This window comes from Heloderma suspectum, chromosome 6, assembly GCF_057233095.1.
Source record: "Heloderma suspectum isolate Gila_16-S chromosome 6, 16-S_ref, whole genome shotgun sequence".
Lineage (NCBI taxonomy): Eukaryota > Metazoa > Chordata > Lepidosauria > Squamata > Helodermatidae > Heloderma > Heloderma suspectum.
In genome coordinates this window covers 81,339,475-81,365,021 of record NC_139463.1, presented here as the reverse complement: position 1 = coordinate 81,365,021, position 25,547 = coordinate 81,339,475, and the positions used below count along the sequence as shown (strand labels likewise).

The window sequence follows — 25,547 nt, the reverse complement described above, 5'->3', positions numbered from 1 at the left end:
TCTACATGGCATTTTCTCTCTCAACATGCTCAGAGAGGCAGTGCTTCCAACCAGCTGTATGTCTAGAATTTTTGTGAACCGCCCAGAGAGCTTCAGCTATTGGGAGGTTTAGAAATTAATTAAATAAATAAACAGATAGATAGAAGGGCCAATTCCTCCATGTTTGCATGAAGAATACACTACACAGTGGAGAGTGTGCATGGGGTGGGGGAGGACATGATACTTGAACACCAAGTATGGCTGGCTCTGTGATGCAGAGAGTCATCCCAGTGCAGGTAGGGATGTACGAAAGTCACTTACCTGGTCTCGCAGCTTGCTTCGTGGTGGGGGGGAGGCGCTTCGCTTCTACCCCCAACATTCAGGCCAGGGGGGGAGGCTTCCCGTCTCGCCCGGCCGAAATTCAGGCCGGGGAGAAGCGCCCCGTCTCCCAGGCCATGAACTTCAAAAGAAAAAAAAAAAGCCCCGTGATAGGCTACGTAACGATTTACGTAGCCTATCACGGCTAGATTTGCAAAGTCAGCAGTGATAGGCTACGTTAATCGTCACGTATCCTATCATGGGTGACTTAAAAAAAAAATTCTCTGCCATCCCTATATTTAGATAGGCTAGAACAGCGAAAAATAGCAAACGCAAATGGCGGCCGCTGTAGCCGCCACCATTTGAGTACGCGTTTTTTTTACTTTGCCATGATAGGCTACGTAAATCTTTACGTAGACTACGGCAAAAATAAGGGCAACACAAATAGCGTTGCCCTTATTTTCGCCGTAGTCTACGTAATCTTTACGTAGACTACAGCGACCAAATAAGGAACGTGAATGGCGGCTCCCTATGGGGACCGCCATTTGCGTACGTGCTTTTTTTGTTGTTTTTTTAAGTCACCCGTGATAGGCTACGTGACGATTTACGTAGCCTGTCATGGCTGACTTTGCAAATCTAGCCATGATAGGCTACGTTAATCGTCACGTAGCCTATCACGGGGGCGTTTTTTTTTTTTTTTACTTTTCTTGGAATGGCGGCGGCGGCAGCCCCGCCCCTGTCGAAGACCTGCCAAACCGCCGCTGCAACCTGCCACCGGGAGTGACATTTGGGAAAGGTAAGTCCCATCCCGGGGGGGGGGGCAGGGGGGCAGAGAATTTCTCCCTGAAACTACTTCGGGGGGCCGAATACATTGGCACTCGGTCCCCCGAAGTTTTGGGGAGAAATTCTCCCCCATCCCTAAATTTATCCAGTTCACACCATCCAGACCCAAATGTGAATCTGAATGCAATTTGTGGTTGGAAATCCATACATTTCCAACCACCAAACACGTGTTCAAGAACATGCAGATATCTGGAAAATGTGCAAAGAAAAATGTGTACATTTAAAAAATGTGCACAAGCACTGTTTAATCCATGGGTGCATGTGTCCAACAATCTAATACACACAAAAATCTGTATACATTAAATCATACATTACAAAATATGTGTATGAATTGCCATGTGTTGTTTTCTTTATTTCATTTTTAAATTGCAAGCTCATCCAGAAATGGGATCAAACAAGCCTGACCTCAGAAACTGACCATCTCGATGAAACCGAGATTGACAGATCCATCCATCCTTACCCTTCCATTTAATTTAATCCCAGTCTCAAATGTTATTGTGTTATTTGCTTTCTGCTCCTGTTCTGCTTGTTTTTATGATGTTATGTTCCTATGATGGTTTTATTGTACATCTTTCCAGGGGCTTGGTTAGGGATGTCAGAGAATTCTGCCACGGATCTATCTCATACTTTTTTGAGACTGAGGTGATGTAGCCATTGGGTAATTTAACAGATTTTAAAATGTTTATTCTCATATCAACCTTGATATTTCTCCACTCTAATTTGAAACACAATTATGGAAATTATTCTTTTTAGTCCCCAAAGTCTTGGTCAAATTAATTCCCTTCAGGAAAATGGAAGGTAGCATATTCTCAAATGAGACTTCCTATAGGGGAGGGGAATATTCTAAATGTTGAGAAACAACATTTGCAGATTTACTAATAAAATGTTATCCTCATGTGGTTTGGGCAGAGGGGGATTCAAACTTAGTCAGGTCTGAAACACTGAGAGATTAATTAGAAAATTAGTCTTTCCAAGGCTTCCGTCTGTTGTAATACAATGCCTTTGCAAAGGGGTCCTCATTCAGCATTGTGTGCTTTTGAAGAAACTGTATTTCCATCAGATATATCTGAGAACACAGTCCTGCACTTCTTCCTTCCAGTTCTTCAATCCTTATTTCCAGAGTAATAGTTCAAGGAATTAATGGTACCATAAAATAAAATACATGCAACAAATTGAGCACGTGACACATTTTGTGGTATATTTAGGAGGGGGGGCATTGTTTGCAGGATATTGTTTTGGCTTCATTAGATTGTTTTGGCTTTAGTTAGCCCAAGTGGTTCCATTGTACTATAGACATTTTCTCATTTCAGAAGATTTTCTCCCAACCATTTGTATGAAGTCCAGGGTTTAGTTGAACTAAGGATGTCAGAGAATTCCGCCACGGATCTTGGTGAGGCCGAATGCCAGTGCATTCAGCCCCCCGAAATCCATGGTGGAATGAAGCCCCCAGCCACCCCACCCCATGAAAGGCGCGCAAAACGGAGCACTTACCTGCTGCCATCCACGGTGACTTGCGAATGGCGGCCACATCTGTGGCCGCCATTTGCTTCCTCATTATAGTCATGATAGGCTATGTAAATAATTACGTAGCCTATCACGGCTAACGCAGGGACGCCATTTGCGTCCCAGTGGAGGCCGTGATAGGCTATGTAAGTATTTACGTAGCTATCACAACAAAACAAACAAACACAGCGAACGCAAATGGCAGCGGCTACGGCGGCCACCATTTGCATTCTTTTTTCTTTTTTTTTGCCCTTTTTAGCCTACATAAATATTTACGCAGGCTATTATGGCAAGCCAAGAAAAAAAAAGGCGTATGCAAATGGCGGTGGCTATGGCGGCCGCCATTTGCATTCTTTTTTTTTTCCGCCATTTTATCCTACATAAATATTTACGTAGGATAAAACGGCAAAAAAAAAGGGAACGCAAATGGCGGCCGCCGTAGCCGCCGCCATTTGCGTATGCCTTTGGGGGGGGCATGCCATGATAGGCTACATAAATACTTACGTAGCCTATCATGGCAGCCTGGAAGGATGCAAATGGCGGCCGCTATGGCATCTGCCATTTGCATCCGCAGCAGCCCATCCACGGCCGGAAGCCCGGCTGTGGAAGGCCCTGCCCGGCTTCTCTGCGGAGCTGCCATGGAGCAGAGCCAGCCAGGCAGGATTCCATGGGGGAGGACTGGATCGCCTCCCCCCCATCAAGGATTCTGGGGGGAGGGACGGAGCACCTTTCCGCCCCCAGAGGATGCCCCGACCGGAACCAGGTAAGGGATTCGTACATCCCTAGTATGCAGTGCATCCTGTCATGCTGAGAAGAAATGGCATCTCCACTAAGGATGTCTGGATTTTGTAAAATCCATCCCATGTGCGTTGCATGGATTGTGTACTGCTGTTTGTTCTAGTGTCCATTCATAGATGGATTTGATATTTTTTCCAGTATGAGGAAAAATATGCAAATAATTTTGTAAGAGGGTTCACAACAATTTATGTAATTTTAGTCATTATGTAAGATTTAGTGTATTCCATTCGATGTTTCCCCATATTATCAACAACAGTATACATATGTCTCAGTAGAAACATGTGTATTTTCCTACAAATAAATTTGCTTAAATTTTGCGTGCTCTCTCTCTCTCTCTCTCTCTCAAAACACACACACAGCCGAAAGCCAACAAACTCTGTAACACCTGAGGAGAGGCTGGTCCGCAGTGGATTCCACAGGTCAGATTCTTAGAAATCTAGGGATGTACGAAAGTCACTTACCTTTTCATGGATTCTGTTAATGGGGGGGGAGGCATTCTGTCCCTCCCCCTGGAATCCTCGATGGGGGGAGGCAATCCGGTCCTCCCCACCGGAATCCTCAATGGCTGGCTGTGCTCCATTGCGGCTCCGCAGAGCAGCCAGCCAGGCCCAGGCCAGGGTCGTCCGCAGCCGGATTTCCGGCCGTGGAGGGCTCTGGGTAAAAAAAAAAAAAAACATGTATGCAAATGGCAGCGGCTACAGCCGCCGCCATTTGCATTCCTTATTTTTCACATCTTAGTCTACATAAATATTTGAGTAGAAAAGAAACGTAAATATTCTTTAGAAATATTTATAAAATATTTATAAAAGAAATAGGGGAACGCAAATAGCGTAGTGGGCACTATTTGCATTCCCCTTTCTTGTCTTCGTCTTAGTCTACGTAAATATTTATGTAGCCGCTGCCATTTGCGTACGCGTTTTTTTTTTTTTTTTACCCAGACATGATAGGCTATGTAAGTCTCTACATAGCCTGTCACATCTATGGGGAAGAAGAAAAAAAGAACACAACACAGATTGCAAATGGCGGCGGCGTCAGACGGTCCGAAGACCAGCCGCCGCCGCCACTGCCATAGCTGCCACTGGATCTGCCGCCATCTGAAACATCCGCCCCAGGTAAGTCTTGTCCTGAGGGGGATCTGTGGGGGGCGGGGGGGGGGTGGCAGGCCATTCCATGATGGATTGCGGGGGGCCGAATGCACTGGCATTTGGCCTCACCGAGATCTGTCGCAGAATTCTCTGACATCCCTATAGAAATCAGAACTCATTTCATTCTGTCTCAAATTTCTCCAGCATCCCTAATCTCCACATCTGTGGTGTATGCATGTTTGGGGTGGTGGTGCTTTGCTTTCTGTATATTAACACTACCTGAAAACTGCAGCAATAAAAAAGGTAAGATAATACAGTAAAACCAAACAGCATACAATTTAAGTAGGAGCAGAAAAAAGGTAATCATCACTAATCAGTTAAAAGTTCAGATGGATACCTGTTTAGCCTGAGAACTTAAATGAAGCAGAGTTGGCAGCTAACAACAACAACATATCACAGCCTTCTGCTCAAGTGTGCTTATCTGGGAAGGTATTCCATGAAGGGGCACTGCCATCTGAAAGTCCGTGTCCCCAGTCACCACCTGCCTCACCTTCAAATGGAAAAGGAAGGGGAGAGTAGAGGTGGCTGAGGTGCAAGTGCTGGAGAAAACAGTGGAATGGTGGGAGTTATACCTTTAATAATGATTCAATGATCAAAACATCTTGTGTTCATAATTTTCCTTGGGCTTGTGGGCCCAAACCCAGATGGAAAAGATAGAGTGCCTGGGGCCACCAAAGATGTCCCAGTTTGTCCGGGACCTGTATTGCCTTATGAACAGTAGTGTAGTGGCAAATTCAGAAGTGCAGGGTCCCTTCGTGACAGGCACAGCCACGCCCCCTCACAGCCACGCCCCCTTCTAAGATTGCACAACCTTGTAAGATATACAGCCTTCAACTGGGATTCAAAAACAGTGCAGCTGAGAGTAAGGCAGGTGTATTTCAATTGGTAGTCTGAGAAAAAATGCAGGGGTGTTAAAATCTTCTTCACTCAGTCACTCACTCACACACAAACATTTGAGGTTTTCAAAATATGATACTCTATGGAAGCATCACCCTCTTAACTCAGCCCTCATGAACAGATCCCTTCTCATTTAAACAGCCTCCTTGTTCACACCCATAGTGCTCTAACATTACCCATTAGCCTTCTCTAAGCTCCTTCATTATATCTCCCCTCTCCCCTTCCAACAGAAACAGCCACACACCCAGCTGGATTGAACTACACACACACACACACACACACACACACTCAGGCATGCACACACACAGAGTGGTATAATGGTAAATTTGGAACTGCAGGAGCTCATTGTGACAGTCTCCAAGGGCAGTCCAAAAATTTCAGGCAGCTGTGTCGATCCATATCAACAAACCCATGCTAGGAGTGTTCATCTTCTTCACCAGGAGCATGTCTTTGGTAAAGCGAAAAGGTCTTAATTGCCCGTTCCATACAAAGTCATCCCAAATACGGTACTTGGCATTCCAATAGAGATGTAGGGATGGCGGAGAATTTCTCCCCGAAACTTCGGGGGGCCGAGCGCCAACGTGTTCGGCCCCCCGAACAAGTTTCGGGGAGAAATCCTCCGCACCCCCCCGCACCCCGCACCCCGCACCCCCCCCCGGGACGGGACTTACCTTCCCTGAATGTCCCTCCCGGCGGCGGGTCCGGCTGGCGGTTCATCCGGTGTTCGAGCGGGGCGGGAGCGGCAGCCGGTCTTTTGACCGGCTGCCGCCCCCGCCATTGCAATGAAAGAAAAAAAAACAACACACGTCCCCTGATAGGCTACATGACGATTCACGTAGCCTATCACGGCTAGATTTGCAAAGTCAGCCGTGATAGGCTACATGAATCGTCACGTAGCCTATCACGGGTGACTTTAAAAAAAAAAAAAAGTGTGTACGGATAATGGCGGCCCCCATAGGGAGCCGCCATTCCCCTTCCTTATTTGGTCGCTGTAGTCTACGTCAATGTTTACATAGACTACGGCGAAAATAAGGGCAACGCTATTTGCCAAGTCAGGGGAGGGGTTTTTTTTTTTTTGTTACTTTCGTGTTCGCGGCCGGGCGAGGCGGGAAGCCTCCTCCCCGGCCTGAATTTCGGCCGGGCGAGGCGGGAAGCCTCCCCCCCCGGCCTGAACTTCACGGGGGGAGCAGCGAAGCTCTCCCCCCCACCACGAACAAGCTGCGAGAAAAGGTAAGTGACTTTCGTTCACCCCTATAGAGATGGCAGAGAATTCCGCCACGGATTCCAGTGAGGCCAGATTCTTTAAAATCCAGCTCCCAGAATCTGTGGTGAAACGGCCTCCTGCTCCCTGCCCCCCACGCGGAATCCCCCAGGATGGAACTTAGCTGGGGCGGATGTGGAGGATGTGGCAGTGGCGGTTCCAGCGGTGGCGGCGGTTGGTCTCCTAGCCGGCCATGGCTGGGCTGCTGTGGCCACCACTGCTGTCCTTGCAGCTGTGATAGGCTACATAAAGACTTACGTAGCCTATCATGGCTGCCTGGCTGGACACAAATGGTGGCCGCTATGGCGGCCGCCATTTGCATCTGCACCAGCCAGTCCACAGCCTGAAATCCGGCTGCAGACAGCCCTGGCTGGCTGGCTGCTCTGCGGAGCAGAGCTGGCTGGGCAGGATTCCGGGGGGAAGGACCGGATTGCCTCCCCCCCCATCGAGGATTCCGGGTTAACACTGCTGTGGGTTAACTAATGGAAATGGCTGTATCATCACAATGGCATATCACACAGTATGACTCAGAAAAATAATACCACAAAACAAAATGTATAACTGAGGAACAACTGAAGAAATTATATCCTAGTTGCTGTCCTTAGCAATGCTGCCTAGAATTATTTGTGTACATAGATGATTGATTTCAGGGACAGTTGCACAAATGTCTTGACAGTGGAGACAATAAGGTATTTGTTCCAGCATTTAAGAAGGTTGGCGAAAGAAAGTATTGGAATCCTAAAAGCAGAGCTGGGAGGGAGACCAGGGCAACAAATCCGTATAGCATAGATTTGTAAAGCTGAGAGTTGGGAGTCAAAAAATCATTGAGGCAAATCATTATGTGACTGGCCAGCATATATCCCAAATGACAACCCTTCAGTATATTACATAACTAAGGCTGAAATCTAAAGCAACCCCAATAAAGTTAATGAGCCTTACTTCTGAGTAGACAAGTATAGGGTTGCACTGCAAGATTTGTTTACAGCACAGTCCTATGCATACCTATTCAGACTTATGACTCAGTGAATTCAATGGGGGCTACTCCCATGTAAGTATTATAGGATTGAATTCTTATTCATTTTCTTTAGACCTATAACTAATCACATCTGACTGTTTTGGGATATGTACTATCTTCCTCCATCAACAAAACGCTATGGGTCGAATCCAAATTTAAAGTGCATACAACTGGGCTGGTGGAAATGGATTTCCCCACCACATACTCCCCAGAAAGCCACTCCAGCTAAGGATGGGTGAACATGTAATTTTCAATGTATCTCAGTTTCTCATTTTTCCAATCTTAGGTTCTGTTCAACTCAAACCTTGAATTTATCCCATCTTTACATGGGTTCATCCCAAAATCTGAGATTTTCTTTCAAGTTTGCATGAAAATACATTAGTGTTTTTGTACACATTTCTCGTAACACGTGCATTTTTGTATGTTTTTTTTTTGCCTAATACACATTTTGGCAAGCTCCCCCCCCCCCAATCCATAATATAATAGTTTTCTACAGACTGCAGAGAAGGGTTGGGGGAAGATGTGAGGGAGTGCTGTTTCCAAAGCAGAGCCACAAACTGGGTCAGTGAGATGTTTGGCATGGTATTGGTCCCATGGCCATCATGGCTTCTTCCTTCCTTGGTTCACCATGCTCTTATCTTAAATAAAATCAATATTTTACCTTTGATTGGTATGATTTTGATCCAACAGACAGACTGTAAGAAAATATAGAAACCAACAATTGAATGCTTTTTTTAAAGGAATGATTCGTGAAGGAAGTGACATCCAGGGGATATGTTCCTCACATTTGAGTTTGTTGAGGTCAAGATTCAAACTCCCAATGATCCCAATGATTATAGGGGCACTCTGTAGCTCAGTGATACAGATGTTTTACAGTGATACAGATGCTTGACATGCAGAAGGTCCGAAGTTAAATCCTATTCATCCTGAGGTGGGTCTAGGAAAGGCTCACATAAAAAATGCTGGGGAACCGCTACCAGTCAATGAAAGTAATATTGAGCAAGATAAACCAATATTCTTTATAAGTCAGACCCTGATATTCCAGTGTTCCATTTCTATATGATCCCATCTCAGACAGAGACCAAGGCAGCATGGTCTGAAAGCTCATGATGGAGCAGTAACCTTGCTGAAGCCCAGCAGATTTGGGTTTGGTTATGCATGAACTGAGGACAGCATGGGAACCCTATCAGCACAAACATGGTGTTCTGGAAAGACAATTAAATAGATAATTATATATAACATTGCAAATGTAAAATATGTCCTTCAGACCAAGTCCCAAGCCACATGATGCACTTCTGTGGAGCTGGGAACTGCATTTTCATTTGCAAATGCATATAGATATGCATGTCATTGAACACAATAGGCATCATCTGTATTTGTATGAACATTTCAGTGTCTCATTAACACCCATGGTTCATAAAAACAGGGATATACAAGACTCTATGTAGGGTTTCTGTTGTTATCTGAGTCCATAGGTCAGATCTGTGGACATTTTTATTCAAATAATGGGTCAGGTCTTGTACATATTGATTATTTCTGCTCTATCCAATCATGGGAGGGGGAAGGGGGTTTCAAGCCAAACAGCCACTATGTTTTGCCATTGATCTGGTTTTTGCAGGTGCAGTTATTTGACAACACCACATTCAAAAATCAGTCATACATAACTGAATTCATCTTGCTGGGATTTGAGGAGCACCAGTTATTGCAGATTTATTATTTCTTTCTTTCTTTATTTCATTTCTATACCGCCCAATAGCCGAAGCTCTCTGGGCGGTTCACAAAAATTAAAACCAAACAACACACAATAAAACAATTTAAAATATATAGAACATTAAAACCACAATATAACAATACAACCACAATAAAACCTAGCAGCAGTGCAGGAGTTTAAAATACAGATTTAAAACAGCAAACAAAAATATAGAAAGCTAAAACGCTAAAATGCCTGGGAAAATAAAAAGGTCTTCACCTGGCACCGAAAGGAATACAATGTAGGCGCCAGGCGAACCTCACTAGGGAGCTCATTCCAGAGCCGGGGTGCCACAGCAGAAAAAGCCCTCCTCCTAGTAGCCACCTGCCTCACTTCCTTTGGCAGGGGCTCACGGAGAAGGGCCGCTGATGATGATCTTAAGGTCCAGGCAGGCACATATGGGAGGAGGCGATCCTTCAGGTAACCTGGCCGCAAGCTGTAAAGGGCTTTGAATGTTAACACCAGCACTTTGAATCGGGCCTGGAAATGGACTGGCAGCCAGTGCAGCTCGAAAAGTACTGGCGTAATATGAGCTCACAGGCCAGTCCCTGTTAACAATCTTGCTGCCCTATTTTGGACCAGCGGAAGTTTCCGGACTGTTTTCAAAGGCAGCCCCACGTATAACACATTGCAGTCATCCAGACGAGAAGTTATCAGAGCATGGATAACAGTAGCTAGGCTATCTCTGTCCAGTTAGGGCGTAGTTGGTATACCAGCCTAAGCTGATAAAAAGTGCTCCGTGTAGGGATTGCGGAGAATTTCTCCCCAAAACTTCGGGGGGCCGAGCGCCAACATGTTTGGCCCCCCAAATAAGTTTCGGGGAGAAATCCTCCGAACCCCCCCCCCGCACCCCCCCCGGGACGGGACTTACCTTCACTGAATGTCCCTCCCGGTGGCGGGTCCGGCCGGCGGTTTGGCGGGTGTTCAAGCGGGGCAGGAGCGGCAGCCGGTCTTTCGACCAGCTGCCGCCGCCGCCGCCATTGCAATCAAAGAAAAAAAAACGCCCCCTGATAGGCTACGTGATGATTCACGTAGCCTATCACGGCTAGATTTGCAAAGTCAGCCGTGATAGGCTACGTCAATCGTCACGTAGCCTATCACGGGTGACTTAAAAAAAAAAAAAAAAGCGTGTACGGATAATGGCGGCCCCCATAGGGAGCCGCCATTCCCGTTCCTTATTTGGTCGCTGTAGTCTATGTAAATGTTTACGTAGACTACGGCGAAAATAAGGGCAACGCTATTTGCTATTTTTTTTTTTAAAGTTACCCGTGATAGGCTACGTGATGATTGACGTAGCCTATCACGGCTGACTTTGCAGATCTAGCCGTGATAGGCTACATGATTTTTTTTAAAAAAAAAACTTTCACGTTCGCGGCCGGGCGAGGCGGGAAGCCTCCTCCCTGGCCTGAATTTCGGCCGGGGCGAGGCGGGAAGCCTCCCCCCCCGGCCTGAATTTCGGCCGGGGCGAGGCGGGAAGCGCCTCCCCCCCACCGCGAACGTCCTTCGACGACAGGTAAGGGACTTTTGTCCACCCCTAGCTCCGTGCCACTGAGTTCACCTGTGCCTCAAGTGACAGTTCTGGATCAAAGAGCACCCCCAAACTATGAACCTGATCCTTTAGGGGGAGTGCAACCCCCTCCAGAACAGGTTGAATATCACCTAGCCGGGCAGACGAACCACCCACTAACAGTACCTCCGTCTTGTCTGGATTGAGTTTCAGCTTATTAGCCCTCATCCAGTCCATTACTGTGCCCAGGCACTGATTCAGGACAGCCACTGCCTCACCTGGTTTTGATGAGAAAGAGAGGTAGAGGTGGGTGTCATCCGCATATTGATGGCACCTCAGCCCACACCTCCGGATAACCTCCCCCAGCAGTTTCATGTAGATGTTAAACAGCATGGGGGATAAAATAGAGCCCTGTGGAACCCCATGGCACAATTGCCATGGCACAGAGCAATAATCCCCCAGCACCACCTTCTGGTATCGGCCATCCAAGGAGCAGAACCACTGTAGTGCAGTGCCTCCAACTCCTAACCCAGAAAACCTATCCAGAAGGATACCATGGTCGATGGTATCGAAAGCCGCTGAGAGGTCCAGGAGAATCAACAGGGTTGCACTCCCCCTGTCCCTCTCCTGGCAGAGGTCATCCCACAGGGTGACCAAGGTAGTTTCCATTCCAAAACCACGCCTGAAGCCCAATTGAAATGGATCTAGATAATCCGTTTCATTCAACAGTGCCTGGAGCTGTCCTACAACCACCCGCTCAAGCACCTTGCCCAGGAAGGGGATGTTGGCCACTGGCCTATAATTGTTAACATCCTCTGGGTCCAGGTTAGGCTTCTTCAGGAGTGGTCTAATTACTGCCTCTTTTAAAGTGGCAGGCACGCACCACTCCCTCTCTCAAGGAGGAATTTACAACCTCCTGGACCCAGCCGGACAACCCCTCCTTGTTTGATTTAATAAGCCATGAAGGGCAAGGGTCAAGCATACAAGTGGTCGATCTGACTTGCCCAAGCACCTTGTCCACATCCTCAGGCCTCAGTAACTGAAACTCATCCAAGAAAACTGGACCAGATGGTGCTCTGAACGCCTCTACCAATGGAACTGCATTAATGATGGTGTCCAATTCATGACGAATCTGAGCGACTTTATCCTCAAAGTGCTGTGCAAACTTGTCACAGCGTGCTACCGAGGGTTCCACCATCTCTCTCCCTGGCCCAGAATGTAACAAGCCGTGAACCACTTGGAAAAGCTCCACTGGACGACACTGAGAAGATGTAATGCTGGTGGAAAAGAACTGTCTGTTTGCCACCCTCACCACCACAAAGTAGGCTTGATAGTGGGCTCTTACCTGTGTTTGGTGGGGATGGCGGAGAATTTCTCCCTGAAACTTCGGGGGGCCGAGCGCCAACATGTTCGGCCCCCCGAACAAGTTTCGGGGAGAAATCCTCCACACACCCCCGCACCCCGCACCCCCCCCTGGACAGGACTTACCTTTTGCGAATGTCACTCCCGGTGGCTGATCCGGCCGGCGGTTCAGGGGGTTTTCGAGAGAGGCGGGAGCGGCAGCCGGTCTTTCGACCGGCTGCCGCCGCCGCCATGGTAATGAAAGAAAAAAAAAAAAAAACTTCCCCTGATAGGCTACGTGACGATTCACATAGCCTATCACGGCTAGATCTGCAAAGTCAGCCATGATAGGCTACGTGAATCGTCACGTAGCCTATCACGGGTGACTTAAAAAAAAAAAAAAGCACGTACGCGAATGGCGGCCCCCATAGGGAGCCGCCATTCCCGTTCCTTATTTGGTGGCTGTAGTCTACGTAAATATTTACGTAGACTACGGCGAAAATAAGGGCAATGCTATTTGCGGACTGAGGTCACTGAAGAAAGTGGGATGATAGTTAGAACCCAGGTGGAGGAAAACTCATGCTGAATGCAATTAATCACAGCTTAGAGTCCACTATCAAGCCTGTTCTGTTGTGGTTTCATTATCAAGCATTTCTTTTCCTCCTCAATTGCATCTTTGCAGGGTTGACCAGCAAAGCTTTTTCTGGGTGGTAAGGGGCCCGTTGCAATCTGAACCATAGAGAAAGTGGGTTGCAATGTTGGTATGATGCTGTAACAAGTTTGCACAACACTTTGAATATAAAGTTGCTCACATCTGTCATGACTTGGATTCCAAGCTACTGCAATCCCAGTAGCGGAGGTGTCCAGAACTCCATCTAGTCCAGTTGTGTTGGATGCATTGTAGTTGTTGAGGCCTGAGGATGTGGTCGGGGTGCTTGATCATGTTCAGCCAACCACTTGTATGTTTGACCCTTTCCTATCTTGACTTATTACAACTAGTAGGGAGCGGGTGACTGGCCGGGTCCAGGAAGTTATAAATTCCTCTTTGAGAGAGTGGGTGGTACAGCCACTTTAAAAAAAGGCCACTGCTTAGACATCTAACCTGGAGCCAGAAGATTATAGGCTGGTTGTTAACATTCCCTTCCTGGGCTCAAGTGAGTGGCTGCCAATCAATTCCAGCACTCTTGGCTGAAACTGATATTTCTAGATCCATTTCAGTCTGGCTTCAGGCCTGGATTTGGAACAGGAACTGTCTTGGTCACCCTCTGAGATAACTTGTGCCAGGAGAGGGACAGGGCAAGTGTGTTGGTTCTTTTGGACTTCTCAGCACCTTTCAATATCATTGAAAGGTGTTGACCATGATAACCTTCTGGACGGGCTGTCTGAGTTCTAACAGGAGACAGTAAATGTTAGTAGAATGTTGTGTGTCTCTGTGTCTCTGTGTGTGCATGTGTGTGCTTTTATTTTCAAAAATATCCAAAGTGGCTTACAACTTATAACACTAAAAGCTATGGGAAAGGAAGGAAAAGGAAAGAATACTGTTGTCATAAATATTATTCCCTTAGACATTGTCAATTACTCCCTCCCTGTACATTTCCCTTGAGAGTAGAAAGTGCAGTAGCACTTGGGCGATGAGGGGATTAACTAATATGGCAAGGGAAACCTGCTCTTCTTCTATAAAAGGCAGCTCATATCCAAAAGATTATTTCAGATGTAATAGGTTACCTGTGTCTGTGTTTCTGCCAGTACTATAGAAAAGGTGGACATTATTTCATTTAATTCACATATTAGAGCACCCGAGATGAAACATCTCTTTGGACCGTAAGTCCAGCCGAAATGACATTCTCTCCCTCTATTTTAGAGAAAGAGACACAGAAGAGGCAAGGCAGATGTCCACATTTAGGTACTGGGATGTCATGGGATTCTTCAGATTTTAAATTTCTAGGACTGAGACATTGTGCTGAACACTGCTTTGTGTTACCTAATGAAAACATTTGCATTAACGCAATAGAATATCACACATTTTCAGTCAGAAAAAATATATATCAGAAAATGAAATCTAAAACTGAGAAACACGTGAAGAAATTGTATCCTGGTTGCTGTTAGTTACATGTATAAATCGATTATGTCTACCCCACTGAAGGTATGTGGCCGTTTACTCTTTTCTTATGAAATGCTATCCTTAGCAATGCTGCCTAGGAGTATTTGTGTACATAGATGATTGATTTCAGGGGCAGTTGCACAACTGTGCCATTAGCAGAGACAATAATCTATTTGTTTCAGCATTCAAGAAGATGGGGGAAAGTATTGAAATCTTAAAAGCAAAGAGCTGGGACAGAGAATAGGGCAACTTGCTCCAAGTCAGGGAACCAATCCCTACATTAAATAGCATGCTGAGAGTGGTTGAGTCAAAAACTCATTGAGGCCAAATCACCATGAGATTAGTAGAAGAATTAGTTCCCCTCTACTCAGCACTGGTTAGGCCTCATCTGGAGTACTGTGTCCAGTTCTGGGCACCACACTTTAAGAAGAATGCAGACAAACTGGAGAGGGTTCAGAGGAGGGCAACAAAGATGATCAGGGGACTGGAAACAAAGCCCTATGAGGAGAGTCTGAAAGAACTGGGCATGTTTAGCCTTGAGAAGGGAAGACTGAGGGGAGATAGGATAGTGTTCTTCAAGTACTTGAAAAGTTGTCATAGAGAGGAAGACCAGTATCTCTTCTCGATCATCCCAGAGTGCAGGACATGGAATAATGGACTCAAGTTACAGGAAGCCGGATTCCGGCTGAGCATCAGGAAGAACTTCCTCACTGTTTAGAGCAATACGACCATGGAACCAATTACCTCAGGAGGTGGTGGGCTTTCCAACACTGGAGGCATTCAGGACGAGGCTGGACAGCCATCTCTCAGGGATGCTTTGACTTGGATTCCTGCATTGAGCAGGGGGTTGGATTCTGTGGTCTTGTAGGCCCCTTCCAGCCCTACTAGTCTATGATTCTATGATCCACACTTCCATATATTATGTGGCTAAGGGTGAAATCCTATGGGATGCACCCTGAGTTCTTGTAAGAACCTTAACTCAGAGGCTTGTGACTCATGAGTATTCAATGCAGAGTGGGAGACGCCTCCTGCCTCCCACTCTGCATTTTAGCTAGATGGGCAACTTTGCCTGTCTAGTGGAGGCTTTAAGGAGGGGGAAAGAAGGAGGCTGGGGATGGCTAGGGGTAACTCATAGCCCCACATCCCCAGTGTCCTCCCTAACCCCTGGGAATGCCCCCTTTCACCCTGTACGAGCTCACATTTGCCAGGTCATAGCAGCAGCCAGCTCAGGGTTTTTTTTTGTTTTTTTGTTTGTTTTTCTGCACTAGCTGTGAAGGGGACAGGGAGGGGAAGGGGAGTGCAGATTCCTGGCTTGGAGTTTGGAGCCCTGTTTCTCCACTTAGATCCAGGAAACCAAAATATCCTATGTTCCCCAGACACTGTCTAGGGAACATAGGATTTCTCCCTCGGGCTGCAATCTTAAATAACCTCCCACTGACCTTAATGAAACCTAGCAGACAAGTCTAGGGCTGCACTAAGATTTGTGTACAGCACAAGCTTATGCATATCTATTTAGACATATGACCCATTGAGTTCAATGGGGGTAACTCCCAGGTAAGTGTTATAGGATTGCATGCATATTCTGTTTCTGTTCCTTTTTTTTGCCTTAGAAATATAACTAACCTCATCTCACTGTCTTCTGCCATATACAAAACACTATGGGAGGGGTCCAGGTTTAGATACATGCAACTGGACTGGTGGAAGAAGATTTGATGCCCTCCTCCCTACAGAAGCCACTCCAGCTAAAGATTTATGAATCTGTCATTTTCAGTTTATCTCGGTTTCTCTTTTTTTTTCCAAACCTATGTTCAGTTCATCTCAAGCATTTCTCCAGCCTTTAGTTGGGTCCATCCCAAATTTTGAGATTTTATTTTAAGATTGCATGAAAATTTATGATCATTTTTGTGCAAATTTCACCTAAGACATGCATTTTGGATGCATTTTTGCCTAATACATAATATAATAATTTCCTCCTACGCACTGCAAAGAAGGGTTGGGACAAGATATGAGAAGTTACTGTTTCCAAAGCAGAGCCACCAACTGGGTCAGTGAGATGTTGGTTGCAAGCCCATGATGGGTTCAGCCTTGATTGGTTCACTACACTCTTATCTTAAAGATTTTATTTTTGATTGGTATTACTCTTTGACCCAACAGACAGACTGTAGGATAATATAGAAAACAAATATATAAGAATGTTTCTTGTAAAGGAAGGATTCATGAAGGAAGTGACCTCCAGTGGCTCATTGGTCTTGGGATATGACAATATTGAGCTAGATAGACCAATAGTCTGTATAAGTCAGACCCAGATGTGCCAGTGTTCCATTTCTATATGATTTCATCTCAGAAACAGACTAAGGCTGTATGGTCTGAAGGGTCATTATGGAGCAACAACCTTGCTGAAGCTAAGCAGATTTGGGTATTGTTGTGCATGAATTTTGGACCACACTGCAATCCTATTATCATTATTAGGATTTCCATTGTGGGAATAAAAGTGGGATACAAGAGCAATCTTATCTTATCTTATCATATTATATATATATATATATATATATATATATATATATATGTCAAAAATTGTGCATGGGTTTGTGGCTGGCTGCAGGGCTGTCTTTAACGCAGGGAATAAGGGGGAGCTGCCCTGGGTGTAATCACACTGTAGGGGCCCACTGAGCCTGCCATTTGGGCCCTACAGTTGCTGCCCCTTTTACTTCACATTCTCACTTTCCAGAGTGTATGACAGGAGTCACTTGGTTACATTATTACTTTGTTTATACTTTCCCTTACTAACAAGTACACCCTCTCAATCATGGTGCAGGCCAGGTTTCTGATTTCAGCTACCAGTCAGTCCATTGGCCATCTTTCACTCTATTGGTCTCTCTCCCATTCACTCTGACTTCCTTCACCTTGGATTGGCTGGCTGCCATTTGTTCCCTCCCCTTTACTCATGGTTTCTTTTCTGACTGTGGAGAGCATTTAGTTTCTCTCCCCTGTTCCTGCAATATCCAGCAAGGAAGCCTCTGTCGAATATTTTAATAGTGGTATGAGATTCAGTGTGGATTACATTGTAGCAGTGCTTACAGATTCAGTCTCTTGCATTTTTAGTAGTTTTTTTAAATTCAATCTGCTCATTATAATTGTTGTGCTTTTTTAATCAAGTGGATTCAACTTTTTACCTTTCTTATGCGGCCTTTTCTGAGAAGCATAAACCTACCTTAATGTGTTTCTAACAAATAGTGCCAATGACAAAATTACATCCTGGGCGACGCCGGGTATATCAGCTAATAATAACATAAAACATTACGTAAAACATTACAAATGTGAAATATGCCCTTAAGACAAAGCCTCAAGCCACATGGCACACATCCATAGTGGTTGGAACTGCATCCTCATTTGCAAGTGAACACAGATGCAAACCCCATTGAACACAAGGGACATCATCTGTATTTGGATGAACATTTCAATGTCTCATTAACACTCATGTTTCAAAAAAGCAAGAGAAAACAACAACTATAATTTTCCATTAATATGTTTTTTACAGGTACAGATATTTGACAATACCACATTCAAAAATCACTCACATATAACTGAATTAATTCTGCTGGGATTTGAAGATCACAAGGTATTGCAGATTCCTCTTTTCATGTTGTTTCTTCTCATCTACATTGTGACAATGGCTGGGAACATCCTCATTATTCTGCTAGTTGCCACTGATCAACACCTTCACACCCCCATGTACTTTTTCCTTGGGAACCTCTCCTGCTTAGAGATCTGCTGCAGCTCAAATATCTTGCCAAGAATGTTATCCAGTCTCCTTACAGGAAGGAAGACCATTTCTGTCAGTGCATGCTTTGTGCAAGAATATGTCTTTGGTTCTCTGGGAACTGTGGAATGCTACCTCTTATCTGTAATGTCCTATGACCGGTACTTAGCTATCTGTAAGCCACTACATTATGTCACCATGATGAATGGCAAGCTGTGTCTCCAGCTGATAGTCAGCTCTTGGATTAGTGGTTTTCTGTTAAGTAGTGTGACAATGATCCTAATATCCAAGTTAGTTTTCTGTGTTGGCAATGAAATTGATCATTACTTTTGTGACACCTTTCCCATCATAGAACTATCTTGCAGTGAGACGCATGCATTAAAAATGTTTCTGTACATTGAAAGCTCTATAATTACCTTTCCTCCATTTACATTGACCTTAACATCATACTTTTTCATCATTGTTGCCATCATGAAAATCCCTTCCAACACAGGAAAGCAAAAGGCATTTTCCATTTGTTCCTCCCATCTCTTGGTAGTTACAATTTTTTATGGTACGCTGATTAGTATCTATGTGATACCAAATAGCAATAGATTGAATGGCCTTCACAAAGTATTTTCTGTTTTCTACACCATCCTGACCCCCATGCTCAATCCCATCATATATAGTCTGAGAAATAAAGAGGTAAAGGATGCCTTGAGAAGGCTTACTGCATTCCTGTTTGTTAAAACTCATAAGAAAATCCAATATAGGAACAGCTATATGTGTTGTTTTCTCCTTACTGCTTTCAAAATATGATAGGGTTTTTTTAAACAACAACAACATACATTACAGTTGGTAGGTTAAAATTTCAGTTCCTATGTGACTGTCAAAAAGACTTGTAGAGATACATGTGTTCATTTATAAAGCTAATTTGTAATGATAATTTCTGTATGCATAAGAATGTTTTGAGCCAGGAGATAGATAGATAGATAGATAGATAGATAGATAGATAGATAGATAGATAGATAGATAGATAGATAGATGATAAATAGATTGATATAACCTGTGTAAGCAATGGCTGTGGAATTTAACATTTTTAATTATAGTCAATATTTTAAACTGACCTACAACTATCCCATTACTATTATTTGTTAATAGTTCTGCTTTATTTTCCCATAACAAAATCAGTTAGCTTCCTGGATGAATGCTAAATCCATTCCCCACTACATAGCCTTGTACTCCTCAAAGCATATGGAGTTTAATGTAGGGTAGACCAGAAGACCAGTCTAGATGGGGGATGGAGATATCAGGGTGTGGAAGGGAACATGATCAAGAGAGAATTCATAAAAGGAAACATACCTTTATCCTTGAAGCAAGAGGAAGACGTGTGAGGGAGGAGAGACACAGAAGGCACAGCAATGGGGAGCTCTTCACCCCTCCAAATCCAGCCAAGCCTTATAATCTTGCAGAGGCCCAGTAAGCCTACCACAAGAGGACTCTGGGATTTAGGCTCATTTCAGTTCACTATGGGTTCATAGTTCCTAGATAAGGCATCAGTGTAAGGCATCTTCAGGCACCTGCCATGTCCCAATTTCCCTGGTAAGACCCACCACACATGCCTGCCCTTGGCTCACCAAAGGACATTTTGCCAAGGGCCCCATCAAAACTGGACCCAGCCCTTGATGAGACCTATGAATAGGCCTGGAAATATAAGCATTTCCTAAAAATAAGAAACTTCATAGATGGGATTGCCAGTGAAGGAGCAGTTTCCCCATAGGTAATTGCAGTGCTGGGGAGAGGAAATGCCAAATATTTATATAGCATTTTACAGTATAGATGATCTAGATTGTAATTCTTAGAACAATCTTGTAAGATAGGGCATGCAATTGTCCCCATATGTAAGAGGGGAGTAAAGTTCAGAGAATAGTGGCATGACTAAGGCCTCCTAGTGAGTTCATAGCAGAGGTGAGATTCAAACTTGAGTCTCTGCAATTCAATTCAGTCTCCTAGCCACTCTTCAACACCAATGTTTATGGTGTTGAAGTTAGAAGGGCCATAGTTCAGTAGCAGAGGATGGGCTTTGCATGCAGGAGGTCCCATGTTCAATCCCCAGCATCTCCAGGAAGGGCTAGAAAAGTCTTCAGCCTGAACCTCTGGAGAGCTGTTCCCAGTTGGTATAGAAATGCCCTAACCCCGGTGCCAGCTTGTCTGGCTGAAAGAAGGGGGCCATTGCGGGCGGGTGGGGTGACAAGACGCAGGGGCCTCTGATTGGTGCACCCCAGTGGCACCACCATGCAAGGAGGGGAAGGCTGAGCTGCGTTAAACTCAGCCCCCCTCCCAATCTCAGCTCTCTGTCCCGATGCAGCTAGAGAGGGCTTCAGCTCCACCTGGAAACCACGAAGAACACCTGCCTGCTGAAGACCGGCTTCATCGTCTTTCCAGCCACCTGGACTCAGCATGCAATCTGTGCACCCAAAGCCTCGCTGGCACTCGCGGCGGGGTGCGTGCGCTCTGGTGCAGCTCCATCGTGGCCAGAGCCTGTCCTGCCAGAGGGAGCACCGGTGTTGGTGGCGGTGTGCGCTAGGGCGCGGCGCCTGCCGCCGCTGGCGCTTGCTGCCCCTTGAGGGCCCCGGCGCTTGCTCAGGGGGCAAGCGCTGCCGCCCAAGGTGGTTTCGGGCTCTTAGGGCAGGTCCGATCGCGCTGTGGGTAGTGGCTTGTAGAATGGCGGCCGCAGTCTTTGAGCAATATTTTCAATGACCTTATAGGCAAGTCAGTAACCTCCCCCCTTCGGTATGACAGCGTTACCACGTGATTCATTCTCAGTCCTCCTGAAATCGGATGGTCATGTCATGTGTCAGTGTGCCCGCACTCCAGCGTTGGTGTTACAACATCTGGTTCTGGGTCTACCATGTGTCGGGTCAGACAAACCCAATGGTCGACGCTTTGTCATGAAATTAGGTCAATGACTTCCGGGCTTTAGCCCCACAGGTGCTCCATTCCCAGATCCCATCCTTGCAGGGACTGGGAGACTGAAGCCATGCATGCCACCCTGCATTCCAGGGCTCTCCATACAGGAGCTACCTGCGACAGAGCAGGTAGGGTGTGCCGTGCATTAGGCAAAGCTTCAGTGTTAGGATTCATGACCTTACCATAGATCATCGGCTGCAATTTTGCGCCTCCTTAAGAACAACAGACTATATGGGACTATAAGTCGCAAGCTGGCCATTTAGCCTTCCGGCCCACAATGATGGGATTCTCAGACTTCAGGTCAGATTTTGGATTCGGCGGGCAATATAGGATAGGGCATAGATGTGGCCTGCTTTTAGTAAATTTAGCCACCCTCTCTCTCCAGTTACCCCTTTTGGATTCCGGGGGTAATGGCACTCCATTTGCGCTTTCCAGAAAGACGTTTCCCTGTTCCATGCAGCAGCCTTAATGGCCTTCATCAACCCCCCCCCCCTTAGGAATTCAGGGTTGGTCTGGGCTTCCAAGTACGACTTGTGCCGGCAGGGCCTTGATACAGTTCAAGGCGCATGTCTGGCCCAATGTAACCCACTTATGCATTTGGTGTCAAATTGATCGGTATGGCAAGGGCATGGCAGTGGCCCATGGCCAAACGCAAGTCGATGGTTAGTGCCCCATCGGGACCTTAGGGTTCTATGGAATGCCGTGGGCCGGAGGAAGGGCCTCTGTTGTAGTGATTCAACAGCTTACTGTTGACATAAGGGCAATTGGGCAGTTTCTACATTAGCTCTATCCTGCTAGGCCTAGGTAATTTTGCAGTTTAGAACCCACGGTCATTACATTGAAGCGGTCTCCATGATAGCCGCTGGAGGTTTCTCTCTCAGGCACGTTGTGGCAGTTTAAAGGGGGCTTCACAGCGCTCCGGCCTGCGTTCGTGAGTCATCTGCTTCTGCCTGACACAACTCTCGCTTTGCTTGCCCCAATGTGTTTATTCCCTAGACCAGCAGACTTGTCGTACGCCGGAACAGGAGCCCATACATGGGCATGTTACGTCTGGAGCTGCTCGAAGGGCTTGTACATCGATTTCAGACTTCAGCTTCTGTCACACCGTCACATTAAGATCCAGTGGCTTCCCAGATGAGGCATGTGGTGGGAGTCCCCTCCTCACTCTGTTCCACCAAAAATCCTCAGTCTTCCTCTGCAGGTCCAGGTGCTGCACATTGAGAGGAAGGACTTTGGCTGTAGCCAGGCAAGGACCTGATCGAACAGGCCTTGGTTGAGAGGCAGGTGGTCCGGCATACCTGGCCGGAAGTAGCCTATTGCAGCCCTCACAGCTCCCATGGATCATTGGGAAGGAATGGAATGACGTTGCCAATGGCAGGGCACGTTGGAAAATGCACAGAGAAATGGCTTATGGCCCATGCGAATGAGGTGATGGATGCACCACCCGCCAAGGAATTCTGTGGACATGGAGGGAGCGTTACAGGATGGACAGTGTCTGCCTGTTTCATGTAGTGTATAACATATTTCTGTCTGATCTGCAAAGGGGCCTGCGGGAAGTTCTTCTGCGCAGGTGGGGGGAGTTTCACAAGCTCTAGGCTTGTGACTCCTGTGGCGGCTAGGACGGGCAAAAACAGGAAAGTAGGGATGGTGTGCATGCAGAGGCACCTTATGGTGACAGGTGATGCCTGAGCCCCCCCGAATGGGTTGTGCGGCTCGGCGGGGGATAAGGGTTGCCTGGGAGACCAACCCTCCTCACTCACTCAGGTGTTGAGCGGCACCGGGTTTGGGGGTGACACCGGAAGGTCTACCTCCCCCAGAAGGGGCAGTCCGGAGGGATGGCGAGATCACCACCACCCCTCAGGCTGGGTGTGTTTTCGCCCATGAAGTGCCAGCTAGCCACTGACACAGTTAGATGCCCGTCCTAGTTACCCCTTTGCAGCTATTTGCAGCTATTTCAATAAATGTGGCCCAATTTTCAACCCAAGCTTGTTGTCTGCATCTTCTTTAACCCATCTCCGCTCGCAACTGAATGTCAGAACAAGATTAACATGTATGAAATGTCGTCAGGGGAGATTTTCCTGCCATTTGTTTCCAGAGCAAATCCATTCATTTGTTAGGGTTGTGCCCCCATGATCCTCCTGGTATGAACCTCTCTGCGGATTTTAGAGTTCTGAATTACCTTGTCTTGTTTCCAAAGTGGAACCAATGAAGCAAGAATCTTCTGGTTTTAAAATAACCATTTCCTATTTTTATGCAGCTGCTGCTGGTGTGTAGCTTGCTTCACCTTCTGGTCTCTTCTGTTCATTTGCCTCTCTGTCTCCCACCATGTTTCTATTGTGCAAGTGCATTGCAAAAAGGAAGGCATGTATGTACATATGTATGTATGCATTAAAGGTATGTATATACCACCTTTTAGTCAGATACTCTCATGGCAGCCATGGACAATACAAAACCTTTAAAGCGCTACAACTGACAGAACTTTTAAAAAGATTAAGAAGCGTAAAAGCTGAGCAACAGAATGAGGAAAAAAAACAGCAGTAATCAACTCATAACCAGTTTGTATACGATTATTTTTGTGTGGTGCTTCACCAATATGCATGCAATGTGTGTGCATTGACTAAACACTGCAAAAGGAAAAATGAAAAAGTGAGTTGGTTCCAAAGGCCGTGCCTGTGGATGAGAGCTGGCAGAAATGGACTTTTCTGTCCTCTTGTTTCCTTTCCTCATCAGCTCCCAGAGTCTCCTGAAAATGCTCCAAGCAATGACAGGCCCTGCTGAGTTGGATAGTCTGTGGTATGGGAGGCTGAGGGGAAAAAGGGAGTTTACAGAAATTTGTGTGTGGAGTCACCTTCTTCTCCACTCATGGAAGATGACTCTACTTGAATTTATGTGAACTTCTTCACTCCCACAACTCAGTCCACTCAGTTTGATCCTCAAAGGAGCATGGGGGGAGGTATTCTGTGGCCTGGAGGCAAGTAGAAGGGACAGGAAAGTTGGCTTCCACTTTCCCCCATCTGCAAATACATCTCTGGAGCCCGACCCATGTATGGCTGTATATGATTATGTTTGTGTTGTGTTTACCAGTGTGCTTGCACGTTGTGTGCATTGATTGACTAAACAATGCAACATCTTAGAAAAGAGGAATCAATGTGATGGCACAAATGGTTATATCAGGAGAATGGAGGATACCATAAAACAAATATCTCTACACAATCACATCAATATAGCTTTTTTTCAATGTGTGTCAATGTGAACCTGCTCCTCTTTAGCATAGGGTTGGGGGGGGGGGTTCTAATGAAGGAACAGATTGCTACAGCCAACTGTACATGTCCAGTTCCAGAATTAATCCTCCTAGTAAAACCAAAACATGGGCAGAGTAGAATGTAGGGCAGAATGAGCCCATAGAACAATAAAGGAATGAACTGGAGGAAGACCCCTCATCTGTATTAACTGTGGCTGAATCATGGTCTTTGTTTACATTGTTTGAAATTATGGCAAAAGGAGTGAGACTTCTGAAACTTTCTAAGTTGGATCCCTGAATTGAGCAGGGGGTTGGACTCGATGGTCTTATAGGTCCCTTCCAACCCTACTATTCTATGATTCTATGAACTTTGTAGAGGTAAATTCCTTTAAATGTCTCAAACTCCCATCTCCAATCAGTTCCCTGTAGGCTCTCCCTCCCACTGAGATTTGGAGTTTACAGTATTCTAGACTTCCTCACTCTGTAAGAAATGTTTTTAGCAGCTATGTCAAGGGAGAGGAGACTTTACTGTATAAAGGTTGGAAGTTGAACATGTTTCTAACTACTTGGTTTCCAGACTTAGGGGATGGCTGATCTTCTGCTGAGTAATATACTATAGTAAGAATTGTAACAAATATGCCTTCACGATGGCATGACTCAGGACCTCTTCTGACCTGCTAATCTTTACAACTGTGCAAAAAAGTATAAGGGTACAGACAGAAGGTGTATACTTTAAGGAGAGGCAATTATAATGGGGACAAGGGCAGACACTAGAAATGTATTGTATGCACAATTTTGGGGTTCTTTAAGCAGTGTTCTCCATGCACGTTTGTGATGGAAGTGGTAGTGGTATTAAGATTTATACAATCTTTGGTTGGGAATATATTGTTGCTTACCTATATGACACCCAGAGATTTTCCTCCCAAAAGATTCTTTTGTAGCTTTCAGCTTGTTATTCTATTTCTAGATTTTCAAAAGGGTGAATTTGTTTTGGTTTTGGTGGGGTGGGAGTGGAAGGTTCTGGAAGCATTCTACTTCAGACCCTGAACTACAGCTTTATCTGACTGTATGTCCTGAAATTTAGGATTCAGACAAATGTTTGGCAGTTTCAGGCGGCTATATTGAAAACCCTCACAAAG

General features: G+C 45.8%; 1 protein-coding gene and 1 long non-coding RNA gene across 2 annotated transcripts; both read left to right on the top strand.

Annotated features, from left to right (window-relative positions):
* Positions 1-6,515: 6,515 nt before the first annotated feature.
* LOC146341446 (uncharacterized) lies at positions 6,516-23,574 on the top strand. Its single transcript, XR_014784119.1, has 3 exons — positions 6,516-6,713; positions 17,997-18,077; positions 22,164-23,574. It is a non-coding gene; the product is annotated as an uncharacterized LOC146341446 (long non-coding RNA).
* On the top strand, positions 18,096-19,316 carry LOC146341447 (olfactory receptor 1M1-like; the record flags this gene model as incomplete). Its single annotated transcript, XM_084807042.1, has 1 exon — positions 18,096-19,316. A coding segment is annotated over one exon (921 nt), but the record flags the coding sequence as incomplete, so codon positions are not given.
* Positions 23,575-25,547: the final 1,973 nt, after the last annotated feature.